General features: G+C 37.0%; 1 protein-coding gene across 4 annotated transcripts in view; it reads right to left on the bottom strand.

Moving 5' to 3' along the window:
• Positions 1-1,629: 1,629 nt before the first annotated feature.
• The window catches only part of MCTP1 (multiple C2 and transmembrane domain containing 1), a 232,711-nt gene continuing 207,739 nt past the window's right edge, over positions 1,630-26,601 (bottom strand). For 3 of the 4 annotated variants that reach the window (XM_060761792.2, XM_060761793.2, XM_060761794.2), the window contains 4 exons: positions 6,640-6,749; positions 5,762-5,871; positions 4,898-4,995; positions 1,630-3,756 (listed from right to left, as the gene is read on the bottom strand). In XM_060761792.2, coding sequence (XP_060617775.2) covers positions 3,685-3,756; positions 4,898-4,995; positions 5,762-5,871; positions 6,640-6,749 — 390 coding nt within the window. In that variant the 3' untranslated portion in view covers positions 1,630-3,684. Of the gene's footprint in view, positions 3,757-4,897; positions 4,996-5,761; positions 5,872-6,639; positions 6,750-21,639; positions 21,718-26,601 lie in introns of all 4 variants that reach the window. The other variant, XM_067464541.1, reaches the window with a different exon arrangement.

Raw genomic sequence — 26,601 nt, 5'->3', positions numbered from 1 at the left:
ATGCACACTGTATATGTCTTATTTATAATGCAAAAAAAAAAAAAACCCATGAAGGAATATAAGAAGCAGCCAATATTCTTTCTCCCCTCCCAAGGAATCCGCCTTTTCTGGGGCCCTGATTTCCAAGCAGGAATAAACAAATGGATGAAAAGAGGAAGGAAGTTAAGAATGGGAGGGAGGAATGGAAGAAATAAGGGAGGGAGGCCTGGAGAGAGAGGGCTGATTGAAATTTGAACAGGGGCCGCAATGGGCATCTAGGAGTTTGGACATGCCTGTGCTAAAGTGTCAAACGCAAAGCTTTTCCCTAGTGTAAAAAGGTTTAAGGTCTGTGTTGGAAGGACAGAAGTGAATGTCTGTCACCCTATGGGCACTGGTAAAGACTCTTGGATCTGAGGAGATGGAAACAAGAGTTGGACAGAGGATAAAGCAAACCAAATGCAGAAATATGCCCTCTATCAAATCTAAAGAAGACAGCCCAACCTTTGGAAATTATACAATACCTTTCAATAGTGGTGTATGTACCAGTCTGAGCCAGTTTCACAGGGTCTCAATTCAATAGAGGTAAACAAGATATTTAAGAACTGCTTACTCTCCTGAATGCAATGAGACCATTTCCTAGTCAGTAGAAGGGAGTGGGTTTTGAAGGGAAACTCCAGTTTGCACTTTAAGATGCTTGATTTCCTCCAAGATGGCTAGGGACCCAAACTGACTTTGCCCAACCCTGCTTGCCTCTTACAATGCAGAGTCATGGCTAGTGCCAACAACGAGGAGGTCGACAAAGGACTACTTCTCCCAGAACTTGTGTTGGGCTCAAATACAGAGCACATGCAGCCAGACACCGAAAAGCCCACCACTTTGGATCAGGAACAACAGCAACTCCAAGTAGACAATGAAAACTTACCATTCCTCTGGGCTCACAGCAAGGACAAGATCAGTACCTTGAATTAGGCGACCAGGGGCTATGACCAGCTACAATTAAGGACAGATGGGATTCAATGCAGAGATCTAGTCATTTGACTGAGAAGAGGGCCAACAGGTGGGAGAACTTGAGAGATCCACATAAATAGCTGAGGTTTGGAATAGCTAGCTGAAGTAGATGTCTTTTGTGGGGAACAGAACTCCTTTCTAGGTGGACCCAGCTAAAATCCTTGAGGAGTGATCAGGTGGAGAGGGTCAAATAATATAATATAATATATTGTATATACATATATTGATATTATAATGTAATAACATATAATACTAGTAATAATAATATATTATAATTATATATTTATATTGCATGTGATATTACTAATAATATTACTGTATAATGGTATAGTACAATGTAGTAATATAAAATAATATTGTGCTATGGTAATAATATAATATATTATATTTACATATTACTTTTAAGCCGCTCTGAGTCCCCTTCAGGGTGAGAAGGGTGGCATATAAATGTCGGAAATAAATAAATAAATAAATAAATAACAGAATTGTATTATTGCACTTTTTACTATACAGCCTTCAATATCCCTTGATATGCTCTGTTCAAAGCAAGCAGATATAAACTTTTGTTTGCTTTCTGTGAAGTGCATATGTGTGTGCTATACACATTATTTATTCTGTAGTATTTAGCACAGTAAAAATCAGTAGTTTCTCATATGAGTTTAATGGCCTAAATAAGTTAGGTAAGCATTCTTTACAGGAAGAAAGAAATGTCCAAAAATGTTATAGGATAGCAAATAAACAAATCTGAGAAAATGTTTTCATGTATTACATAGCATGTTTTCACAGTGAACAAAATAGTACAGATAAAAATGAAAATTCACATCAATATATATTCTTCAATAGGATGAATTCGTTAATGGCATATTGCTCATCAGCAATAAAACAGACAGACAGGACCTGCATATATATGTGCATAATAAATAAGTCACAATCACCTGGCTACACAGCCAGAACATGTCTAGGACAAGCCTTCCCTGCAGATACAGAACTTGTTTGGCATCCTTTCAAGCATATTGTATAAATAGGCAAGATCAAAATAGAGATCTGTTGCTGTTTCTTACAAAGGAACCAAGATAAAAATAATCTGAAAAATCAGCTTTCATGAGAAATGCATTTTAAGAATTAAATTAATTTATATACATTTTTCTGTGCATATGTTGGTTAATATCTCTCTGGAAAAAAGTATCATAGTAGTGCAATAGAACTTGATAGGCAACCACAATTCAGACTCATTGCCCTGTATGAAGAGCATGGAATCATCTTTACTCCCCTGAGGGAAAAGATCCTTTCATCCTGACTTGGTCCTTTGCTCTCTCCCCAAAAAACATTTGCAAGGACAATGGATAGTATCCAGCGGCAGCGTCAATCCACTGACAGAGCTGCTTCCATCAGTAGAATAGAGGGTAAATTCTCCTCCTCCTCCTCCCTTCCCGGCAAAGGCCCTTGCACATCCTAAAATCTGCTTCTGGAAATCCTGACTGGCAGTGCTAAGGGTTTCCAGAGAAGAAAGGGGGAAAAATCTGGTTGCACCAGGAGACTACTTCTACTAGTGCAGTAACAGATTTAATATCGTATTTATAAGGTCCTTAGGTATGCAGAGTCAACTCAAGATTATTACAAGTCACAGCTTATTTATGTATTTCTAAGTTCTCATAATGCAATGGCAATATTTTGAAATGTAAACCATATTTTTCTATCAGCCACAATTTATAAAATGTTTTCCACATACAGAGGGCACTTAAATATCTGGAGAACCAATAAGATGATTAAATTAAAGGAACAAAACAGGTCACATACATTCTGCCCACATCATATTTTCATTCTGCCAGAGTAACTGCTAAAGTGTTATATTATAAAGCCTAAAATGGCTTTAGAAGCAAAGAATTTTCATAATCTGACACTTGAAGCAATATGGTTTTGTTTTGATAGTTACTTTACTGCTGAATTATAGACTGACTGTTGTTCACTAGGCTAGTTAAGTATAAATCAAAATTAGTGGAAATATAAAAAGTTAGATATGCAATCAGTTATAAACCTGGCAGTATTTTAGGTACAGGTACTTCTCCCCTCAAACATTCTTGTGATGGAATGATAAAAGTGTTCAGAAAAAATTTCAATCTTTTGAGTCCAGTTACATTTAGTGTTTACCTTACTTGCCTTCATGCAAGCCATGGTCAGTTTTTTTAAAAAAAAACTTTTGTTTATTTAGAGGAGGGTAGAAGTTTAAGACCATGATTTTGGATAAAATGTAAGAATTAGCTTTTCTCCTTTATAATTCTGGTGAAATGTACAAAATATAATTTAATAAAAATGAAAAAATGGATATAAATGTGATTCATGCAAAAACTTTCACCGAGCTTTTAAAAAAGTAACCAGAGCATGAATTAAACATTCAAATTACTACAACTCCTGCTTATCCAATTGTTTGAGTCTATCACTAACCAGTTTACATTCATGCTATAAATGAGCTCTCATCTAACCAAGCTTCCATCTCAGGTAGATCTGAAACTTTCATTATAGTTCCATATGACCGAAAGTTTGTTTTTACTGATAAATCCTTTTGTACAGCTATTTTAACACCTTTCCCCATTATGATTAAAAGGCAAAATAAATAAAGCTTAGAGAGAGGAAAAGCTCCATAGGTTTTGTTTTCAGCCCCCTCAAACAGATGTTGGTCTCCTCAGGATATGGAATGGACTAGCCAGGATTGTTTTTCTTCCTCTTACTTGGACTGTGGGTAGGGTCTTGTTTCAGTTCTTGGTACTGCACCTGTTTAAATACAAAGTTCAGAGAGAGAAAATTCACTTTAACAACTAGACGTGTTTTTTTAAATTCAAGGGATCAAGAAATTATTCTTTTTGCCTTTAGGAGTTATGTGAACCTTAAAAGTTTGACTGAAATGTAAAAGTCTTCATGGATCACTAGTTCAAAAGCAAAATCAACATAAGGGCAATTGTGTGGGAAAGTAACACAGAAACTTGAAAAAAATCTCCCTCCCCATTCACCAATGCCCAAAATTATATGACATGGCTTAAACAATATGCAACAACTTCTGTTTTAGGACAAGCAGGAATTCCTTTAAAATGTGTACATCTGCAGCATCCAAGTGTCTTTCAGGATGAGAAACCCATGGCCCCATAGACTGGAAAATGTGTGGACTACAATTTGCATTGGCCCAAATTGTTGAAGACATTGGCTGGGGTTGATGAAAAGTGGAATATAAGAACATCACAAGGGGCAGCAGTTTTCCACACTTCTTATACCTATTTGGGAGGTGATTAAAGCACATCCAAGCAATAATAACTTTAGACAGGACAGAATTCTTTATCAAATATTTAGCTACAAAATCGCTTTAACGACAGAGTTTAAAAGTGCCTCCCAGTCCAACCAGTCCCTTACTGAGCAACAGCTGCTGTACATGACAGGGATCTGTTCCCCTGTTAACCGAGAAGTAGCTCACTGATATTTCCATCCCCTCCTGTGAGCAATCTTCAATATAACACCAGAATCAGGGTTCTGGTTGGAATTCACCCTTGTACAAGATATCATTCATGGTGGGGATAAGGATGTCAGTAAGCTGCTTCCTAATAGAGAGAGAAACAAACCTGTATTATTTGCAATGGCTCCTGTCTGCTACATTAAGACTTTCCCAATTTCTACATATTTCCTAAAGTAGCAAAAATATAGGGATAATGTTTATGAACCAGTCACAAATGTTGACTATAGGTTTTGTAGTCATCACTACCTTAGTCTGGTAACTGTCTTTAAAAACTGAAAAGTTAAATTCTGACAACATATGAAACAATTCCAAATAAAGTTGATCTTGTTTTTTAAAAAAAAGAAAAGATAAGAAACTAGTATCAACACTGCTTGAATATGCTGAGTTTTACAATGACAAAAATATACATACCATTTGTACATCTGATGGAACTCTGGAGAGGAAATCTATCAGTTCATTGTTATCAATTGCATATGGACTTCGAAGTTTCTTTGTAAATTTATTGATACCTAAAATTGAGTGATAGTATACATTAATAAATTACTAAGTTTTAAATTCTGGATGAGATCCATGAAATGGACAGATAGAAGTAGAGAATTTTAATAACCACTCTTATTTTCTTCCATGTTAATTCTTGGAATGTAATGGTCTAAATCCAACTGTTGGCATTCTGATTTCAATTTTGGCATCCACACAGACTTTTCCATGGTAGAAGGCAATTTACCCCAAAACAATGGCCAAGCAAATAAATCAAAAAAGTCTCTGGGACACAATCTTGTTTGGAAGGGTTTGCTTAAGTAGAGAACAAAGCTTGATTATTTTATGTAATGTATATAAATCTGTTCATTTAAAAGGTGACCCCACATTGCTGGTTCCTGAAATCTGCCTCTTTGTATTTTGATTTGATAAAAACAAAAACAGCATATTGTCATAAATGTGCCATATAAATTTCAGCTACTATTTTTTGTGTAAGGAGTCAAAATAAATCTGAGTAATATCTAGACAAAACTACAGCTTGATGTATGAAGAATTCTCATGGATACATGTTGATATTATGATGAAGTCTGAAAATGCTAGGCAAGAAAAATGCATCTTTCAGGTGGATCTAAATCTTCACACAGTTGCGATTTCTAACTAACCTGTCTGTTTCCATCATGTACTAGCTTCATGATCATAAATAGTGACTATGGACAATATATAACTCATTATTTTAAAAAAAAACAGTTTGTTCTTTGTCACACAGGCTGCTTTGGAGGCAAAAAAGGCTTTACTTACCCCAGACAAGGACAATGTATCTCAGTGGAATGAAATACAGGATGACTGTGAACACACAGAGGGCAACAATGGCCAGCCAGCTTAAGAATGGAACAGTCCAGTTGAATGTACTGAATGAAAAATTAACAGAAGTCAGAAATATAATAACTTCACAGAACAGAATTAATAAAAGAACAAGCACCAGGCAGGCAGAATATAGATCTATAAATGGAGCAAAATTTGCCTTGAATGAGAACCAAAACGGTTTATGAATACATGGATACAGAATGCGATGTCCATGCTGGAGTTGAAACCACTCCTGAGAAAGTGGGCTTTGTGCTCTCCCAAGATGTAGAAAAGGGTTGTCTTTGAATGCCATAGCATTTGTTCTTCATGCAAAACTTGAAAGGGTTTCCGTGCCTTCTCCCAGTGTTCCCCTTCTTTCAAATTTTCTTTCAAGGGAATTAATAAAAGTCTATGCCACGCCTTCAGGACCTAACTCAGGGCTCTCAGATTAGAAGAAAGAATTGCTATCAAACTGATGTAGTGCTAAGTACTTCACATATCTACAAGGAGGATTCAGGATACAAACTACCCCTCTGTCCAGAATGCTGGGGATAGATTTAGTCATCCTTACAGGTACTTAATTAAGAAAAATGCCATGTTTTAAAACTATCATTCTATATTTTTTCCAACCAGTAATGTGCTGCTGTTCCTATTCTAGACTGGATGTTTTTCTGAACAAATTGATAACACTTTCATATCAACAATGTTTGTAGTACATCGTAGCAAGATGTTTGTACATTGTCCAAAACATGTAGCATTTAGCTCCTTGATAGAGGAGAAACACACATGAACACCATCTGAGAGCAACTGAACATCAATGTGTCAACACTCACTTCTTTATCCTTTCTCCAAAGGAAGCCACTTCATCAAGGATGTTCTGGACACTGACACATACTTCCTGAATGGCATAGAGCTTATTCATAAATCCTTTCTTTTCACTGTCCTGAGGATTATGAAAAAGATTCCAAATCAGCAACCACAGGTAAGATATGTTGGACATAATGGAATTATTATAGCTTTTCTTAAAAACACATGGCAGACACTTTTTAGTACATTTTTAAAGAACATTGCACATACATTAATAGGCTATTTTCCTGTACTTTGAACTATGTGCACAGAGGGTATGAGTACACATTTGTGGCTCTCATCATCTGTCACTGTATCAGTTTCCTAGATATGTTTCAGTAATTCAACAACTTGGTTTATTATTATTTTTATAATCTCAGGATGCCGCTTCATATCCTGTGCACTTCAGTAAAAGATGTGTATCAGTATATTACTAGTTCACGTTTCTGAAATGCATTTTCTCCTGGTGACAGGAGTATATCTACATTTCATGGTGATAAAAGCTTCTCTGGAAGTACAGGCAACAGGAGCCAAAACACAAATTTGGTTCTCAAGACAGTTGCTCTTAAAATGGTTGACAAAGCCTTCTGTGCTTCTACCCATTTTACACGTAAGTAATAACACACACACACACACACAAACTACAATGAGAACAGCAGGGTAGCAAACATCAAGAACCAAGGCTTTATTAGTTGCAATCTATTGGAGTTTTGATGCTTCAAGGATCTGATCCATTGACTGACCCATCTGACAACTGATGCCCATCTCAGTCCATCTGCTGGAAATGTTGAATAAAACTGAAATACCCCAGGTAGGACATGGAGCTGGGATGAGCGGGTACATGAGAGAAGCCTCCCACAGGACGGTAAAACATCCAAACATCCCCTAGGCAAGTTTTTGCAGATGGCCAATTCTCTCATATCAGAAGCGACTTGCAATTTCTCAAGTCGCTTCTGACACAAAAAGGCAGGAAGGCAAACAGCCAACAAACAATAACTTTGGCCAAAGGGTCCACGAATAGGCACCACTGCTTTCAGTCCAACCGATTAATAGCACTTAGAAGATAGATATTTATTTTAAGCATTAGTATTTCATAAAACTTCAAAGTTATGCAGACAATGACAAAGTGTGCATGAGTCAAACAGTATTTCTATATCTGATGCATACATGCTAATCCTCATCTGGGGTCTATGTAACCAGCACAGCATGCAGCCAAAGTTTGTTTGTTTACAAGGATGTTTTCAAAAGTCTGGCACTGTATATGACCACAACTTCTGCTGTTGATCCTGGGCATGTAATACTGCAGTTTAAAAATTTCAAGCATGCTGGGAGGCAGACCTGACTAAAGACTACCACTTTCCTAATCTGGCATTCAGGGGGCTAATTCACAGGCCACCCAAGGCTCCTGGATGGCCAGTGCACCATGCTATACACCTTTCCTAGTGTTTTATTTTCTAAATTCAAACACAATACAAGAGTATGTAGATTTGGTTATACAAATACAGGACTGTCACTATAGACCTCTGGATTACATAGAGTTTTATTTAAACTAGTTGTGATGCTGTGAGCTGCATTCTTTCCAGCAAATTTGACCATATAAGAGCACTATGAAACTATTCTGTTCAATAATTACTAAGTAAATAATAATGTCGCCTCAAGCTACAATTGCTTTCTGTTCCTACTTACGCTTCTTCACTTTAGATTCTCAGATCTAAGCATATCTTGATTCATCATTAAATCTTGTGTGGAAAGAATGCTATCAGAATAACAAAAACCATGCCCCTTTTCTTATATCTCTAGAGCTCAAAGGGGATTTTCTTTGGGAGATCCTGAAGCTATTTTTCTTTACAAATGTTTTAACAAGACCAACTTGTACCTTCTTGATGCACATCTGTTCCAAATTTTCTCCCTTAACGGAAAGGGCCACTATACACTTATTGCAAACCCCTGCTTTGGAGCTTAGGGGAAATTTGTTGACATATTTCAAGGCAAGCATAGACAAAACAGCATAGGAAAGAAGAGGCAGCCAAAAGGATAAGGGTTCAGCTTTGCTTAAACTAATTCCACATGCCCCATGAACCATTAACTGTTTTTTATTTCCCGTTCTAAAGATTTGTAGAACAAATAATCTGGGATAGAGAAAAGCCACACTTTTTCCCAGTACGGTGCTGTGTTAGCAAATAGAACATGTGAACCACCTTCAGAGAATGAAAGTCTTAATAATCCATTTTTCAAACACTACTGGTATTTCCTGTTCAAACAAAGATGGTCTGTAACTGGAATCAATTTTATCCTCTGTATGGTTACAAATGCCAACTCTCTGGAAATAATTGTCCTTTAAACACAAGGTAAAACTGCAAACAACAGTTTTACAGCTTTTTAATTTCCATTCTGTGTTTGTGTGTGGTAAATTTAACCAAAGTGAGATATTTTTAGCAGGTAAGCACAGTGAAAATAAAGTATCAAATTTGTTAGGTTAATCTTGTTATTTGTCTGCAAGTCACATAAAGCAAAAGAAATCCATTGGGGAATGAATGGCTCCAGATTTGCTTCTTAAACAACTTTACAATAAGCTTTACAATATAATCACTGTAATATGTTACATAGCATAATAAAAACCTTAAGTAGATCTTGGTTGATTCAGCATATGATCCATACTACCCAAACAATTATGCAACAATATGAAGGCAAGATTTATTCTTGGTGTTCTTTGAAGCTCTAAAAAAACTCTGCTTCTTCTACCATTTCTTTCAACAACTTCACTCCAAAATTAAGAGTGGGGAAAATATACAGAAAACACTCAGTTGGGATTTGTAGTTCACAGCGTCCACATTTGATTCTCCATATTTAGAAGACATGACAGCAAAAGGTGATACATACATCTACTACAAAAATATTAGGATGATAATGTCTTTTGAACATCTTTCGCCTTTTCTCTGACTGAGAATTATTTTAACTTTGGTTATTCTGATGGTGGAGGAGGGAAAAGGAATACAATAATTACAACTGAAATTAAAGAAATATAAAAACTTAAACATACATTCTATGCAGTCATAAAAACATCCCCCTTTATGAGCCAGCTAGAACACTAAGATCTGCCAGGGAGGTCCTACTCTTGTTCCCGCTGCCTTCACAGATGCGATTTGCGGGGACAAGAGACAGGGCCTTCTTGGTGGTGTCAACTCAGCTTTGGAACTTCCTCCCCATCAAGCTTAGATCAGTCCCCTCCCTCCTAGCATTTATGAAACAATTTAAGACCTGTTTATTCAAGAAGGCATTCGGTGAATGACAGGAATATGGAATTATGGAAGTAGTTAAAGATAACCTTGGGATCTATGCAAGGCCTAAAAGTTTTATGTTGTTTTTGTGATTGTTGTTTATAGTTTTATAGTTTTAATGGTTTTAGTCTATTGTTGCATGTAGTTGATTTGGTATGTAATGTTTTATATGTGTAAGGTATTGAATTTTGCCATTGATAATGTTGGGAACCGCTTTGAGTCCCCCCCAAGGGTGAGAAAAGTGGTATAGAAACGCAATAAATAAATAAATAAATAAATAAATAAATAAAGAGAATCAGAGTTGGGAGGGTACCCATAGATCATTGTATCCCAAATCTCCCTCAATGCTGGGAACCTAGCTACAAACTCAAAACAAATTGTGCTCAGAAAAACCATACTCGTGAATGTGTGTATATATGCCTTCAAGTTGTCTGTTGACCTGTGGGAAAATCCATGAATTTCATAGAGTTTTTTTTCCAGAGTATTCAGAGGTAGTTTTGCCAGATACTTCCAATAGTACCCAATATTCATTAGAGATCTCCAAGAACTAAACAGAACTGATCATACTTGGTCTCCAAGATCAGATGGGATCTTGTGATGTCAGGGTACTTGGGTCTTTCTCATTTTGTGGGATTTTCTGGGGACAATGAACAGAACAGTACATTTAAATATATTTTCATTAAATGTTTGCTCATGTTTAGCGGTGTGGCAAAACTACAGGATAAGAGGCCATGACACTATACTGTTTGAAGTAAAGGACAAGATAGCACCATACTACATTTCATGGGCCAATAGCAAAACCAAACTTTACGTTGAGATTTTATTCCAACATAAAAGATTGATTAGTGTCCTTCACAATCACACCCAAAAACACTAAGCTAGTTTAGAGATGACACAGAACACAGTTATTTCCTCTTTCTTTTGTCACATATTGTTGTACACTACACACAACTCTTTCTGAACAACCATGTGTGGTTTAAACAAAAAGAGTATTACAGTCTTAAGCTCTCAATCATTCCCACGGTGGGGAAATGTTTCACTGTTGTGAAACAGATCAGAAGCTTATAGAACAGAAAAATCCCAGATGTTTCCAATTCTTGAACTCCGAGATATTAAACATAGCAGCAATGTAGAAACTTGTGCCAATCCAACTGCAAACAAAACAAAAACCCTATTGACAGAAATGACCACTGGTATCAATATCGTATGTTATGAACCCATGCAGATATAAATATACAGACAATGGCTACAGGAATAAATATATTGCAAACCATGAAAGAAGAAGTTTGTGCGAATGGAAGAATGACCTTACATGTTAACTGAAAAATTGCAAGGGTGGAGGAGCAAGAAGGAATTTGAGCCAGAGAATTCATGAAGCAGAAGTACATCTTCATAATATCAATGTACAGAAAAGAAGATTTTGTGTACTGGTCCATTGGTATCTTTTATATGCTCTCACCAATAGTCCAATCTTAAAACTGTTCTGAAAGTAAAAGTGTATATTTGGATGGGGCATACAACATCTACTGATCACTGCAAATCATGAACTGGAGAAGTTACAAGTGTAATAAGGAAAAGATTTATTGCAGTAAGATCCAGACTGAGAATATTAACTGGTTAACAAGTCATAATATTGTTATATAAAGGAAATCCTTTTCGAAAGAGGAGTAGTCAATAGTTTGGGTAAGTTTACAGTGGCATATAATATGACTATCATACGACTGAAAAGAGGTACTGTGGCAGTGCTGTATACAACAATAAGTAAAATGCCTTCAACATATACTCAATAATTCAGGTTCCTTTCTAGATGGATTATAGACTCTGATGAATCAGATTAAGCATGATGTGTTATAAATCCATGCCAATAAAAATGAAACAAGCCAAGATTCACAGAAGGATGATACATCCCTCATTTATATACTGTGTACAAACCTGAATAGAAGAGCATATGTGTGATCTACAGGGCCTGAATAAGGCATCCATAATATTTAGATGGAAATGTACTGTTACACGAATGTGAACATGCAGTGTATACTTCCAAAGAACTGTAGTTGTAACTTTCCTTTTATACAGTATCACTTTTATTAAAACAAATCAGTAGACTGTGCAACAGATTAATTCCAATATATATTATATTATATTATATTATATTATATTATATTATATTATATTATTATGGAGACATACTTGGCTGTGTGAAATTCAGAATCCTACTGACTAAACATGAGAGGAAAGGGAGCATGCTACCTTGCATCCCTTAACAGTCTCTATCATTTTGTATGTATAAGCAGATAATATTCCTAATGGAAGAAACTTCTGCATCTACAGAGGCTCTCCAGGTGATGGAAACATGAGAAAATTGGGGTTTGAATTTACATGTTGAGCCTTTGCTGATAGAGGAGATTCTCCCATTCAGAAACCTGTCAACCAGTTGAATTGGTTGCTGGGACTGACATGTCAAAGTACATGAAAAAAAAATGAAACATCAGTATCTTTTATTACCTAAGAAAGACTGAGATATATAGGGCTCTTACTGCTACAGACAGAGAAGAGCTCAATTCCTGACATGTGTTCTTGTGATTGTCATGGTTATAGTGAAAGTCTTCCCTACCTTTATGTTCAATAACCATGATATGACTGCATACATACACACTAATACGTGGTAACCCAAAACTCTTAAACATGATCATCAAGTTTGCAGATAATACCTAATTGGGAGGAATAGCCAATACCCCAGAAGAAGGGAGAGGTCAACCCTCCTGTTCAAGGAGCTCCATTGGCTACCATTCATTTTCCGGTCCCAATTCAAGGTGCAGGTGCTTACCTACAAAGCCCTAAACGGTTTGGGACCTGCCTACCTGCGTGACCGCATCTCCGTAAATGAACCCACACGATCTCTCCGATCATCTGGAGAGGCCCTGCTCACAATTCCACCTGTGATTGGAGGGGACGAGGGACAGGGTCTTCTCCGTGGTGCCCCCCCGACTCTGGAACTCTCTCCCCAAGGACATCAGACAAGCCCCAACATTGGCAGTCTTTAGGAAGAGCTTGAAGACGTGGTTGTTCCAGTGTGCCTTCCCAGAATAGGAAACTCCAAGCATCATGTCCCAAATGCACTTTACTAGAGATTTAAGATTGTCTGAACGCCGTACCTATCTCCAAAAACCTATCCATTTCACCTGTCATGTCCAGCATTTTTAAAATGTTTAATTATTACATTTGGCCTGGCCTTAGTTTTTAAATGCGTCGTGGTGTTATTGTCTAATGTTTATTGCTATTGTTTTAATGTTTTTGCTTGTTTTTTCAGTTTATTTATTGTTGTATCTGTTATGCTGTTGTTGTATTGATGTGTTGGGCCTCGGCCTCTTGTAAGCCGCACCGAGTCCTTCGGGAGATGTTAGCGGGGTATAAATAAAGGTTTATTATTATTATTATTATTATTATTATTATTATTATTATTATTATATTAAGATTGGAGCAAAATTCAAAACGAGAGAGATACTGGCCAGAACTTTAAAAAATGAAGTTCAGCATTGACAAATGCAAGATACCCCACTTAGGCGGAAAAAATGAAAATGCAAAGATACAAAATGGGGGACACCTGGATCAAGAACAGTACGTGTGGAAAAGATCTTGTGGACAATGAGTTAAACATGAGCCAACAATGTGATGCGGCAGCAAAAAAAGCCAATGGGATTTTGGCCTGCATCAATAGGAGTATAGTGTCTAGATCCAGGGAAGTCATGCTACCCCTCTATTCTGCCTTGGTTAGACCACATCTGGAATACTGTGTCCAATTCTAGGCACTGCAATTTAAGGGAGATGTTGATAAGCTGGAATGCGCCCAGAGGAAGGTGACTAAAATGATCAAGGGTCTGGAGAACAAGCCCTATGAGGAATGGCTTAAAGAGCTGGGCATGTTTACTTCAAAAGAGAAGGCTGGCAGGAGACATTATGGCCATGTATAAATATTTGAGGGGAAGTCATAGGAAGGAGGGAGCAAGCTTGTTTTCCGCTGTCCTGGAGACTAGGATGTGAAACAATGGCTTCAAACTACAGGAAAGGAGATACCACCTGCTTATTAGGTAGAAATTCCTGACTGTGAGAGCTGTTCAGCAGTGGAACTCTCTGCCCCGGAGTGTGGTGGAAGCTCCTTCTTTGGAGGCTTTTAACAGAGGCTGGATGGCTATCTGCCAGGCGTGCTTTGAATGCGATTTTCCTGCTTCTTGGCAGGGGGTTGCACTGGATGGCCCACAAAGTCTTTTCCAACTCTATGATTCTATGATCACAGAGGAAGGACTTTGGTTTGGGACAGTAGTGGAAGTTTGTTCACATTCCATATTAATGCAGCAATTTTGTGAAAACTCTAAGCCAACTTCCCATTATCTCTGAGAATGCTCTCCTTGTAAACTAATTCAGAATTCTGTTTTGGCTTGAGTCCCTGTTCAAATAGACATTGCAAGTGTATGGCTATCACAGTTACATCTCCTGATATCTAAAATGTATCCAGTTGACCCCTCCTTCTTCCTGGCTATTCAGATCTCCTGTTCTGATATCAGCAGACACAACTGAAATGGTCAGGTGCTCACAGCAAGCTCCATCGCCAGTGGGGTCAATGCGGTCCCAGCCTAGCTGAACACTGGCTCCCAATTCAGCATAAGCTTGCTTGATCTGGAGCTGCTCCAGGGCAAATATACATTAGAGTAACTTGCCTGATGTGGACACAGCCTTGGATTGGGGCCTTAGCACAAATACCTCCAAATTTGTGATGTCTTCATAAGCTATTAAGAGATCGGGTTTGTTAAAATTAGGCTTTTGGACTACAGCTTCCAGATTCCCCCAGCCAGGATGGCTAGGTGTGGTAAACATGTTTGTCTGTCAAGGAAGAAACGAGCGCACTGGAAGGCAAATACCATCCCAGCAAGGTGGCCCAGAAGGATATCATAGTCAATGGTATCAAAAGTCACTGAGAGGCCAACAGAACCCAAAGAGGCATACTTCCATGTCCAGTTTCAGGCCTAAAACCAATTTGAAATTGATCTAAATAATTAATCTCATCCAGAAACTTGTAGCGCTCAGAGGTCACAACACACACAGCTGAACTATTGAAGAAACAATTTTCTAATGTGGTGGAATACAGATATGGCTTTTACATTTATTAGATATACTGGAACTTTGCTTGTTTTAGCAAGGCATTGATTATTTCCTCCCACTCTACCCACTCAAACAATCCCCTTCTGGCTTTTCAAATGAAAAATTGTGACTCCAACAAAAATCAGACAAAAATGTAAGGATTTCAATTATGTACCCAATGATCCATTAGCTTGTTTTATCTGTCTGCACTATGTATTTATATACTAAACTACAGATATTGCCACTTAAGAATTCTCATTGAGAAAAAACATAAAAGAACCCTTGAACTAGCTGAAACAATATACAAAACATAGGGGTTTCATATTCTGAAAAATAAAAAAGGACACATTTACCAACTGGCTACGTCAAATTACCAATCACTATGACAACTCTCGTATTAAATACCCTATAAGCTATTAGCATTTGTAAGAGAAGATACAGTTGAGACAGTCCAATAGATAGAAGTTTCTTGCAGCAGTAATGGCGATGGAAGTGTACTTCTCCTCTCCACCATCTTTCTCCTTGATGAGCCTCCCTCTCAGGACAGACAATGTGGGTGGTCCTAGCAAGCAGAGTGGCAATCCTGTCTGTCCCAGCTGGAAGTCAGTGACTCACTCAATAATTTAAATGGGGCTGAGGCTGGCGGCTTCCTTTGTCCTGACTTAACCTGCTATTTCTCCTTTCCATCTCTTATTCTGAACTTTGCTACCTTACTATTTGCTTCCTCCAGTCTGGACACTGTAAAAAAACAAAAACTCAGGAAGAAATTGTAGTATTGAAAAAGAGGTTGTGTTCTGGAAAAGGAGGATACATGGTAATTTTATCCTATTGAACCAGATCTTTGAACGTGAATGCAATTGAAAGAGGACATCGGCTTTTGTTAACCCTTACCTATGATGGGTCTCCAATATGTGCATGTGGAAAACTCATAGTCTTTTCCAGATACCCTTTTAATTTTACAACGAAACATAATAATAACATTACATACATTGGACTGTTGCTAGATCAAGCCAAACACCCATCTAGTCCTGCATCTTGTTTTTATACTGTATGTAAACCACAGACTTCTAGCAGCACACAAGTGTGGCACAACAACAATATCAATTTCTTTCCTTACACCATGCAACAAAAGTAGAGTTTGGAAGATTTTATGAACAGGAACATGCAGGGTACCTCAATGGGCAAACCTACAAGTTGTAGTCCAGAAAAGTATGGTTGGGCATGTTCCCTCAATAAGCAGTCTGGATTTAAACCAGACAAACCATTACGAACCAGAGTCTAAACCCAAATCAAGATTTGGAAACAAAGTTCCAGTATTCCTTCACTGACTTGGATTACAAAACAAATGACTACATTTTTTTTAATTGTTCACACGTTCACATAAAATGGGAAGATTCTAAAAATCAGCCAAATTTCAATTAGATAATGCCAATGTTTGAGTGTTCCCCTTTTATAGTTTGCAACTTTAATTTTTTGTAACACTGTTGCTGCTTAATATTGAAAATTTATGTTGCTTTTTTCCTGATACTGTCTTACCATTAAAGTTTAACTAAAATCAGATATGGTAATTCTAGCTTATTTTTGATAACTTGAAAGAATACATGTGCTATATTCAGTCTATATAACATAGAGGGGAGACAAGAGGATAACAAGTAGAGTTAATTGGGATGGAGAGAGAGAATATGTTTTTCTATTTAAACACAGGTTTAAAACCAGGCAAATTAAAAAAGTAACAACAATAAAGCAAACCGAAGGCAATTCAATAAGGAATTAAAGTTAAGTAATGACTGAAACAACTCAGATTTCAATCAACAACTAACCACCTCTCATCATATGCTTTTAGTACAGGTAAATCTAGAAAACAAACAAAGAGATACGAGAGGTAATAACTGTCAAGCAGCTTCAATGAGTCATAAGCACTGTGCATGGAAAGTACTAGTGAGATTCTTATCAAGCATTGCATGAGAGAACTGTCAGTGATTAAAGCCCAGCTTCATTCCTCTCATTTCATGCCACAACACCACACCATGATGGTTTCTTAGGCATCTGGTGTGTTCCCATTTATTTTAATGGTAGGATCTTAGGATCATCCTGAAATGCTTGTACCATTCTGCTCTGGAAGGTCTTCTCTCCTGTTGCCTTTATTTTGTACTATACAGTGGTTCATTTGTAAAAAAAAGAAAAAAAAGAAAAAAAGCATGTTAAGATATATTTCTTTGTCTTATGTGTAGTTTATATAAAAGCAGATTTTACTAGTGGTTCACAAGTTACTTTTTTTGGACAAAATTCTGTGCCATCAGCAAACTAGGAGATTCTGGGAGATGACTGAAAAGAAACTTTCTCAAGGTCTGGATTTCTCTTGGGTAAACAAGTAAATATAGTTGTTTTAGCGGTCCCTTTTGCATTAACCATCTGAATGCACTAATACAGGAATGAGGAGTGTGAAAACCAACTATTTGGAAATGAAATTGAGTTTTCCTTTCCCAAATGTGTCATGCCATGACATTTTAGCCAACTTTAATTACAATGTCTGAGATTAAGAAAAATTTGACATTCAAATACTGCAAAATCTAATTCATTTGAGGATTGCAAATATCAAAATAAAAGGTTCTTGTAGTACGTGGTGTAGCAATCATTACTCAATGTCAAGGCACATGAACGAGTTCATATGAAAACATTCATCACATCATATCTCACCTTCTACATTTGAAAACTGGTGCTTGAAATTGTTTTTTGAGTTAAGGTGACTTTATCACAGGGTTGCCTTGGCAAGATTTGTTCAGAGGTATTTTGCCACTGTCTTTCTATGAGGCTGACAGAGTGTGACTAGCTGAAGGTAATCCAGTGGATTCCATGCCTGAGTGGTGATTTGAACCCTGATCTCTGGATCCTAATCCAACACTTAAAACCACTACATCATACTACTTATCAAAAATTTAATAAAATTTAATAAATTTAATAAAACTCTCATTCTACAGTAATCTCTGTGTCTTTATTATTGAAAATTCAATGTAAATCATCTGGAATAGCCAACTTTGAAAGGCAGCTCAAATGTAAGGTCAGTACAAAGATAGGCAAAGTATTAATTTAAGGACAGGTACCATATTTCAATCGCAAAATCATTCCTGACTAAGAAAACCTACAAAGTTTTTGTTGAAAGTCAACAGGCGATTTGAAGGCATACATACACATATGTGTATGACACAGGAGATATTTGAATCTTCAATAAAAACAGTGCGATAAATGCAAACCATTTTAGACTCAAATAAACACCCACCCACTCCCCAGCAATCATTCGACTGTTTGGGTTTCTGTAAAAATATTTCCCTCCTGAAAGTACTTATGGCTTATTCCTGGGTATCTCACAAAGAAAACATCAACAGCTACAATGTAAGAATTCGATGACAGCACTCATCTTCAACATTTGTCAGCTAGGTTTTGTATTATTTATTGTCTAGTAAATAAAGTTTAAATGCTTTTTCAGCCTTGGTTACAAACTAGCTACCCATTTTCAGTTCAACAGCAGGGAATAAAAGGTGCCATCATTTGATGTCTTTCCCCCCTCTATTCTTTGTGCTTCTTTTCCATGGATTTCATTATAACTACTGGAGGTATACATTGTCAGATCTAGGGCACAGCAATGCTAAGTAAACAGGGAGGGGGGTTGTGAAATTTTTATGATCCTCTGAACTGGAGTGGGAGACAGAACATATTCAACCTCCTGCACTTTTCCTCCACATCCCTCAAAAAGGTTTTTTTCCCAAAAGAAAGATGTGCTCTTATCTAGCAAAATCCTTTATAGTAATTTATTAGCACACATCCCTGTGATACTTGCATATATTCCAAAGACTATGTGAATTCAAACTTTATATAAAAGAGTTTAGATATTTAGGACTGATTCACAATAACGTATTCTTCCCTGAACACAAGCAGACAGATACAGTGAAGACATCTGCCTTTGCGCTTTGTTACTCTGCTGATGAATACGAATGCCCGGTGTGGAACACTTCTCGCTATGTTAAAACAGTGGATGTGGCTCTTAATGAGACATGCCGCATTATCATGGGGTGTCTGTGCCCTACACCACTGGATAAATTACACTTTAGCCAGTATTGCACCACTTGACATCCATCAGGAAATAGCAACCAATAGTGAAAGTACCAAAGCAGTGACATCTCCGGCCCATCTCTAGTTTGGGTATCAGCCAGCATGCCAATGACTTAAATCAATAAATAGTTTTCTAAGATCTACAGAGACACCCATTGGAACACCTCAGCAAGCGAGAGTCCAAAAGTGGCAGGCTAAAACCCAGAATCTCAATCAATGACTGGTACCAAATGAGAGACTCCCTCCTGGGCACACAAAAAATTGGACGACTTGGAAGGTGCTGAACAGACTGTGCTCTGACATCACGAGATGCAGAGTCAACATTAAGAAATGGGGCTACAAAGTGGAATCCACGATATGTGGATGTAGAGAAGAGCAAACCACTGACCACCTACTACAATGAAACCTGAGCCCTGCCACATGCACAATGGAGGACCTTCTTATAGCAACACCAGAGGCACTCCAAGTGGCCAGCTACTGGTCAAAGGACATTTAATAGAATGCCAAGTTTGAAAACTTTGTGTTGTTGTTTTTTTAATGCAATACAACTGTTTGGTATACATAAATAGCAGACGGAAATGAGGATTGATTTCCATGAGCATATGAATGACTTTTCTACAATTAATGAAAGATTAAAACAATTGTATGAAGTAGCCATTGGAAAGTAACCTTCAGAAGCAAATAATTTTAGCAAAACCAGATGAAACTAATTGTTTATAAGCAAAAGCCTTAAATGTTATTTTCGCACACGATATGTTCATTCATACAAGCAGCAATGTTATTTATTGTAATGCTCTTCTCCCCTCTTAACTATGACATTTTGGAGTAGCTACATCAGGCATGGGCCATTACCTGATGTAGCCATTACCTGAGCTACATCATGCATATCGACCTCAGTGGCATGCTGCAGTGATATGTGTCTTCAAACTTTAGACTACAGGCATCAAGAAAAAGGATAAGTGAAAGCATTAATGTAGCTTGTATGCATGTGAACATGTGCTTTTCACTGGGGATCACTCACATAAAGGAAGCTGCTTTCTCTCTCACTATGAACCAGAACAAAATGACCAGTATTAACAAGGACAGGTATGAAATTATATAATGATTCTTTCAAACTTACCAAGTAATGTTAAGGAAGACAAACACAATAAAGTCATTCTGCCACATTTTTGGTTTTAACTTTTACAGATTTGGTTTAAAATGCTCTCTTTAGGAATATCTAGGTACTCCTGTGTGACTCCATTATCAACTAACTTTAGTCATGCTGGAGGACCCAGAAATATCTAAAGGGAAGACCTCTACACATCCTCAGGACTTCTAATGCAATTCTATGGTCAGCTTCAAGTCAGAATGACTATTCAGTCATATTAGAAGAACTAGAAATTCCCAGTTAAATATTCTCTCAGAAAAAACCATCAATTTTCTTACTTTTTTCACTTTCATCAGTGCCTTGTGCCCCTAGCCCCAGAGAGAGTGGAGGAGTTACTATACATACACACCCACTGTACCGTGGAAATCTTTCCATCCAGATTTCCCCTCAAGATCACCTGTATAATTCAAATATTATTGACTTCCAGTCTGATTCTACGTGTGCTCATCTTAAATACAAATTCTTTACTTTTCCTTTTTGGTTGTCCCCATCCCAAATAGAAGAGAAGATTCACTGAGTTCATTATAATATAAAAATACGTCATGGTGGATTTACAAACAAAACTGTGACCAGATGCACTGTGAATACTGGATTCTGTTGTATGTCCTGGACAATGGGTAATAATTCTTATGCACAAGCTGAGTATATATTTCACCATTATTTCTATGCAATGCAGATTTTACTTTACTCTTACATTTTCTAAGGAATGATGGAGACTCCCTAGAAAGCCTCATCAAAAACACTAGAGAACTTACTGTAAAAAGTCACTAATGTGCAAAGCTTTTCCACCAGTCACTGTAAATAACTATAAAAATGCCTTCATTGTGTTATGCTAAAATGATGGGAATATAAGGAAGTTCCCTTGGCAACCGAAGGCAGCAAATCCTGATTGGATGCAGGTTAAGTGTTTTGTCTGAAATCTCTTCACACTACAGGGAAAAGGAACTGCACTCTTTGTTACAAGATATATATTTTTTGCAGAATGAAAGAGAAACAGGAAAGTGTCCCCTCTTTTCCTCTTGTGTTGCTATAAATGTACTCTTAGTAGACTAAAACTGCTGGGGCTCATCCTCTCTGGATAAGGAAGAAGATAAAAAATGTGAAAGCAGTATGCTTAATGCAAAAGGAGGTGAAAGATGTATGTGTGGAGAAGAGAAATATGCAATATATGTTTCAAAGGATTTTTTAAAATTAGAAAAAACACGTATAACAAAGAGAATGCCAATTAAAATAGTTCTGTGGCAAACATATGGACCACAATTCTTTTATGGATCAGATACTAATTTTCTAGTCACATATAAAAAAACTGTTTTACCTACTGTTGTGTGTGTTTTAGTTATGTCCAATGTAGGAAAGGCAAAGGGCTGGGCCTTTAGCCATTGCAGCACTGCTTCTATCTGGAGATTAGATGTGATAGGAAGAGATGTCAGTAGGAAGCAGATCCAACCTTCATATTTAGACAGGTCAATTTTATTTAACATTGAAGAGTATGAACACTAGGTGTTTTATCACATTAGATGCAAGAATTGTCTTATAAATATCTGGTGTCATAACTAGCATTTCTATAATAGTCAAGAACCTGGCATGAAAGAGAAAGATGTGGTATCTGTGTACTCAGGGAGACCCATCTAAGCTGACCTGGAAGACTTAGCACAGGTTGAGCATCACTTATCCAAAATAATTGGGAACAGATGTGTTTTGGATTTCAGAATTTTTGGGATTTTGGAAGAGTTGTACATACATAACGAGGTATCTTAGAGATATCTAGCCACTCAATTGGACAATTTTGGACTATACTGGATTTTCGGATAAAGGGTATTCAACCTTACTACCCAAACAAAAAGGAGCCTTACTACTGGGAAATTGGCTACTACCTTGTGCCATACTTGTAATTTGATATTTACAAAACATGTTAGGAATATGTTATAGTATTCGGCCACACGCTCTGTTTGCTAATTATCTCCTTCCCTTCCTTCTCCTCCACTTCTTCCTTTGTCTCCTATTTTATCTGACATTTTAGACAATTATTGTTTCCAGAAGGAACTTGTATTAATTTTAAAAGATACAGCATTGACATCAAACAAAATGAAACAGAAAAGACACAGGGAACTCTAAACTTTATATATGATAGTATTTTCTATTTCTTAATTAAACATTTGCACTAACTGCATTATCTTCTAACTATAATCTCTAAGCAATGCCCTCCTTCATGGATCATTATTTTTGAATACAATCTCAAAAAGTGGAGAACAAAAGGGGGGAAAACACTTATAATTGAAGTTTGAGGCTTTCAATGCAAAAAAAACCCTGAAGGAATAACTTGTTTGGAATAGGTAAGCAGGTATGGAATAAATACTTTATTGTTACTAACACTTTCAGCTTGCTTCATTGCCACTATGAACATTTTAATAATAAAAAAGTAATTAGGGCTTGGTGATTTAAGAGGAAAGAACTCTAAAACGATGACAGTGATGACTTAATATTGCAAATTATAGTTTTTAGTACAGGTAATTTAGCATATGAAATCGCAGTTCGAATTTCTTTCTACAGGGCAAAAGCAGGAAGATATGTACTTGTGGGGGATGTCTCCAGATTAAAAGGGAAAAATCACTTATACAGAGAAACCCTTGAAAAGATTAACAAATGGAGCCTACTACCATAGAAACTCCTCTAAATATGCAGGAGCACTGATATTTCAGCTACATGATTGCCACTCTCTCTATATTTGTCAGAAAGGGTTTCTGAAAGAATCAGAACATCCAACTGTATTTTTATATCTATCTATCCATCTTTCCATGGAGACACATTATGTAGGTGTGTTAAAAATAATCAAACAATGTTAGCTCAGCAAAGGAAGCAGCAGAATATGAATTAGGATTTCCCTGGAGGAACTCTGACAATGCTGAGTGGCAAATAGAAAAAGGCACTGTAAAATAGAAAGTGAAGTATTGCCATAATTTGACTCTTTCTATGTTGATATCTCTAAGAAAAAAAAATTATCTCTATCACCCAGAGAAAACACTCTGTCAGGACTTGTGTATATGAACTTCCCAGACTTGGTGTGGAATGGCGCTGTGATGAAGCCTCTATCCAGGTTGGCCCATGTTCCGACCCTTTTTGGCTCCTATTCCTTATTTTACCTTTAAAATCCGTTGCTGGTTCTTGGGGTCCAAAGTGAAACTAAAAATGGACAAGTACATGTGTTGACCTCTCCCCTTTCCACCCACACTTACTGCCTCTGATGCTGCTTTATGCCACTTTAATAGGAATTCACAAGCCTCATAATGCATTTGTGGTCTTCCTCAGTTTTGCAAGGCTTACAGTCCCTAAGGTAGCAAATAACCCTCTCATAATCAAATTCATTAAAATGGTGGGCCAACTGTACAGTATTGTGTAATATCTCAGTTTAAAACAAAACAACACTCTCCCTGAACCTGTTCCATATATTAGTACCCATCAAACCAAATCCTGTGTTCAGATCTTTTCATTTTTTCTATTTATAAGTCGACCTATCTCATCTGTTCCTATCTGCCACATTCCTATCTCTATTTTGAATTTGTCCTCTCCACTATTTCTTACTGACCCTGAGTGATTTACAGTCAAGCCTCCAGTTTTATAGTCTTCCCCACTTCCACTTCCACCCCATGCTTAGTCTGCCTCTCATAGCATTTCAGGAACTGCAACTGGCTGGCTCTACTCAGATTTGCCTAGCTCCTCTATTCACAGGGATCAACACTCATGAGCAACACCAGGCTTGAGAAGGGAAGACTTGGAAAATGGAGGGGAAAACCCCAGTTTTTTCCGTTTCCCCCCCAGAAAAATAGAAAAGTTTGTAGAATATGTTATTTTCCCATGATAAATAATATTTCTGTGACAAGGTATTCAAACTATATAACATGAAGACCTTAATGAAAGATTTCTGAAACTTTTTGTTTCTACATACTTCTTCCCAATTTGAAAAAAAAACAGGAAAAAAACTTGTTTTTTTCCCATTTTTGTCTGTTTTTTTTCCCAGGCCTTCCCATATCTACACTAAACAATGCATGTTCTTCCCCTTCTCCAGTGGTACTAAATTAACTTGTAATTCCTCTGCATCCAGCTCTTGTGCTGCAGCTTTTTGGTACCAGAGAAAAGTAAGTTAAAAAAAATTCTGATAGCATTTCAGAAGGAGGAGATAGGCAAGATACAAGGACAGCTAGAATTCCCCATTCACACATACATGCACACTGAATGCATGAGTGGGAAGGAGCAAGGAGTTCTTCTCCATCTCAGTTTCAAATCTCATCTGGAGAAAAACCCAAGGTAGAATATTGCTTATTTTTACTGAAGAAGGGAATATTATGCACCAGGAAACTTGATATCACAAGGCAGGGATTTCAAACTATTCCAAAGGGCAATAAATTCACTGCTGGGAACGTCAATGAAATCCAGTTTTGCACATTACTGTTGAATTGTGAACCAAGGAAACAGAAGTCACTTTTCCCCCTCCACTTACTGACCCCATAACCATGAGGAGTATGGAGCGCTATTGCAAATATGACTGCTGATGAGAATACACACTGTAAAGAAATACTGTGCATCCTCTCACTTTAGCCACAAGCTGTGAACTGTTACTAGAAGTGTTGCAATAGTTTGTAGGTTTTACCATGCCTTTATTTTGCTTACCGTTTCTCTCTGTGGCACATCACCTTAGGTCCAAGATTTGACAGACAAATGCTTTAAATAAAAAAATTAAAATGCACAAAAATAATAAATAAAGTGGCCTGCAAGTACAAATAAAAGCATTTTAAAGGTTTTTTTTAAAAAAGCATATTGTTCTTCTGATTAATTACAAGATTTAGTTTAGGAATTATGAAAGCGAAAGAGGAATTAACAATATTTGGAAATGGATTAAATGGAGTTTTTATTGTGTCTTCCTCATTTTTCAATACCTTTAAAGTGATTCTAACTGAAATGAAGTCCATGTGTTGTGAAAATCATTATCCTTGAGATGAAAAGCAATTGTACATTTTTCTACCTTCTGGACACTGCTATCTAAAAAAATGGGCGAAGTGAAAAAGAGGAAACATTTAACTATTTCAGACAAGATACCAATGATGTGGGGGTTTGGAAGAAACAATCAGATTATATCTCTGAGCCCAATTACTTTACAAATAACCTATCTATACAATCAAATTAATCAATCACTAATGCAAGTTCATTTTCCCATGTGTAATCTAGAGATAAGGGAGTCTAATATTAGATTTTCACTGACATAACTGTGCACCAGTCTGATCTGATTTAGTAAAATATGGTACAAACGGCAACACATTTTCCTCTGATAGAGCACATTGAAATATAGAAAGAATCGCCAGTGTAGGAAATTCAAGGAGTCAGAGACAAAGATCAGGTTTTGATATGAAGTCAGTGAAAACTCACTTGTTAAGTTACCGCAGGCACTAAACATTCCAATAAGCAAATCTAATTTCCAGAGTGGTTATTTAAACAGTCAACAGACAGCACTACACTATCTAATAATTATAGCTGTTTGTTGGCTTATTACAACATCTTGCCTATACTGAAAATATTCATATTTCTGATCAAATTGACAGCAATTGCTAATAAAGACATCCCTTATTATTAAATTATTAAATGGTAAACTAAAATTGTCTTGCTTTGTTCCATTACCAATTATATATCTAAATAAATATTGGCTTTCTCTATTTGAAAATATTTTTTATTTTAAAAAAGTTACTTCCACAAACCAAAATCTAATAGTGTATTCTGGTATCCAGTGCAACAAAAACACAGATTTGTTCCTTTTCTTCAATGGCATCTGCATGTGGCACCTAAAATGCTGGGGGTTTTGGGCTCCTGAGGTGGGAATGGCTTATATAAATGGACACGGTGTTAACGAGTTATGGCTTGGGAAAACATGGAATCAAAACTGTTGTTTGAATATGAAGGACAAAAGGTGGAGAATAGAAACACACATGCCAGAAATCACTGTGACTTACATATGTGTGTACAAATCTCATTCGTTAAAATATACTAATGTAGCCACATTAGCCACATCCATGACATTTTTAATATTAAGGCTGAATTGCAAGACTTCCCGTTATCCTCTATCTAGACGGCTCTGGTTAGGGCAGTGGTTCTCAACCTGTGCGTCCTCACGTGTTTTGGTCTACAACTCCCAGAAATCCCAGCCAGTTTACCAGATGTTAGGATTTCTGGGAGTTGAAGGCCAAAACATCTGGGGACCCACAGGTTGAGAACCACTAGGTTAGGGGTCAAGATAA

This window comes from Anolis sagrei, chromosome 2 (assembly GCF_037176765.1).
Source record: "Anolis sagrei isolate rAnoSag1 chromosome 2, rAnoSag1.mat, whole genome shotgun sequence".
Classification (NCBI taxonomy): Eukaryota; Metazoa; Chordata; class Lepidosauria; order Squamata; family Dactyloidae; genus Anolis; species Anolis sagrei.
This window is presented reverse-complemented; position numbering and strand designations above follow the sequence as displayed.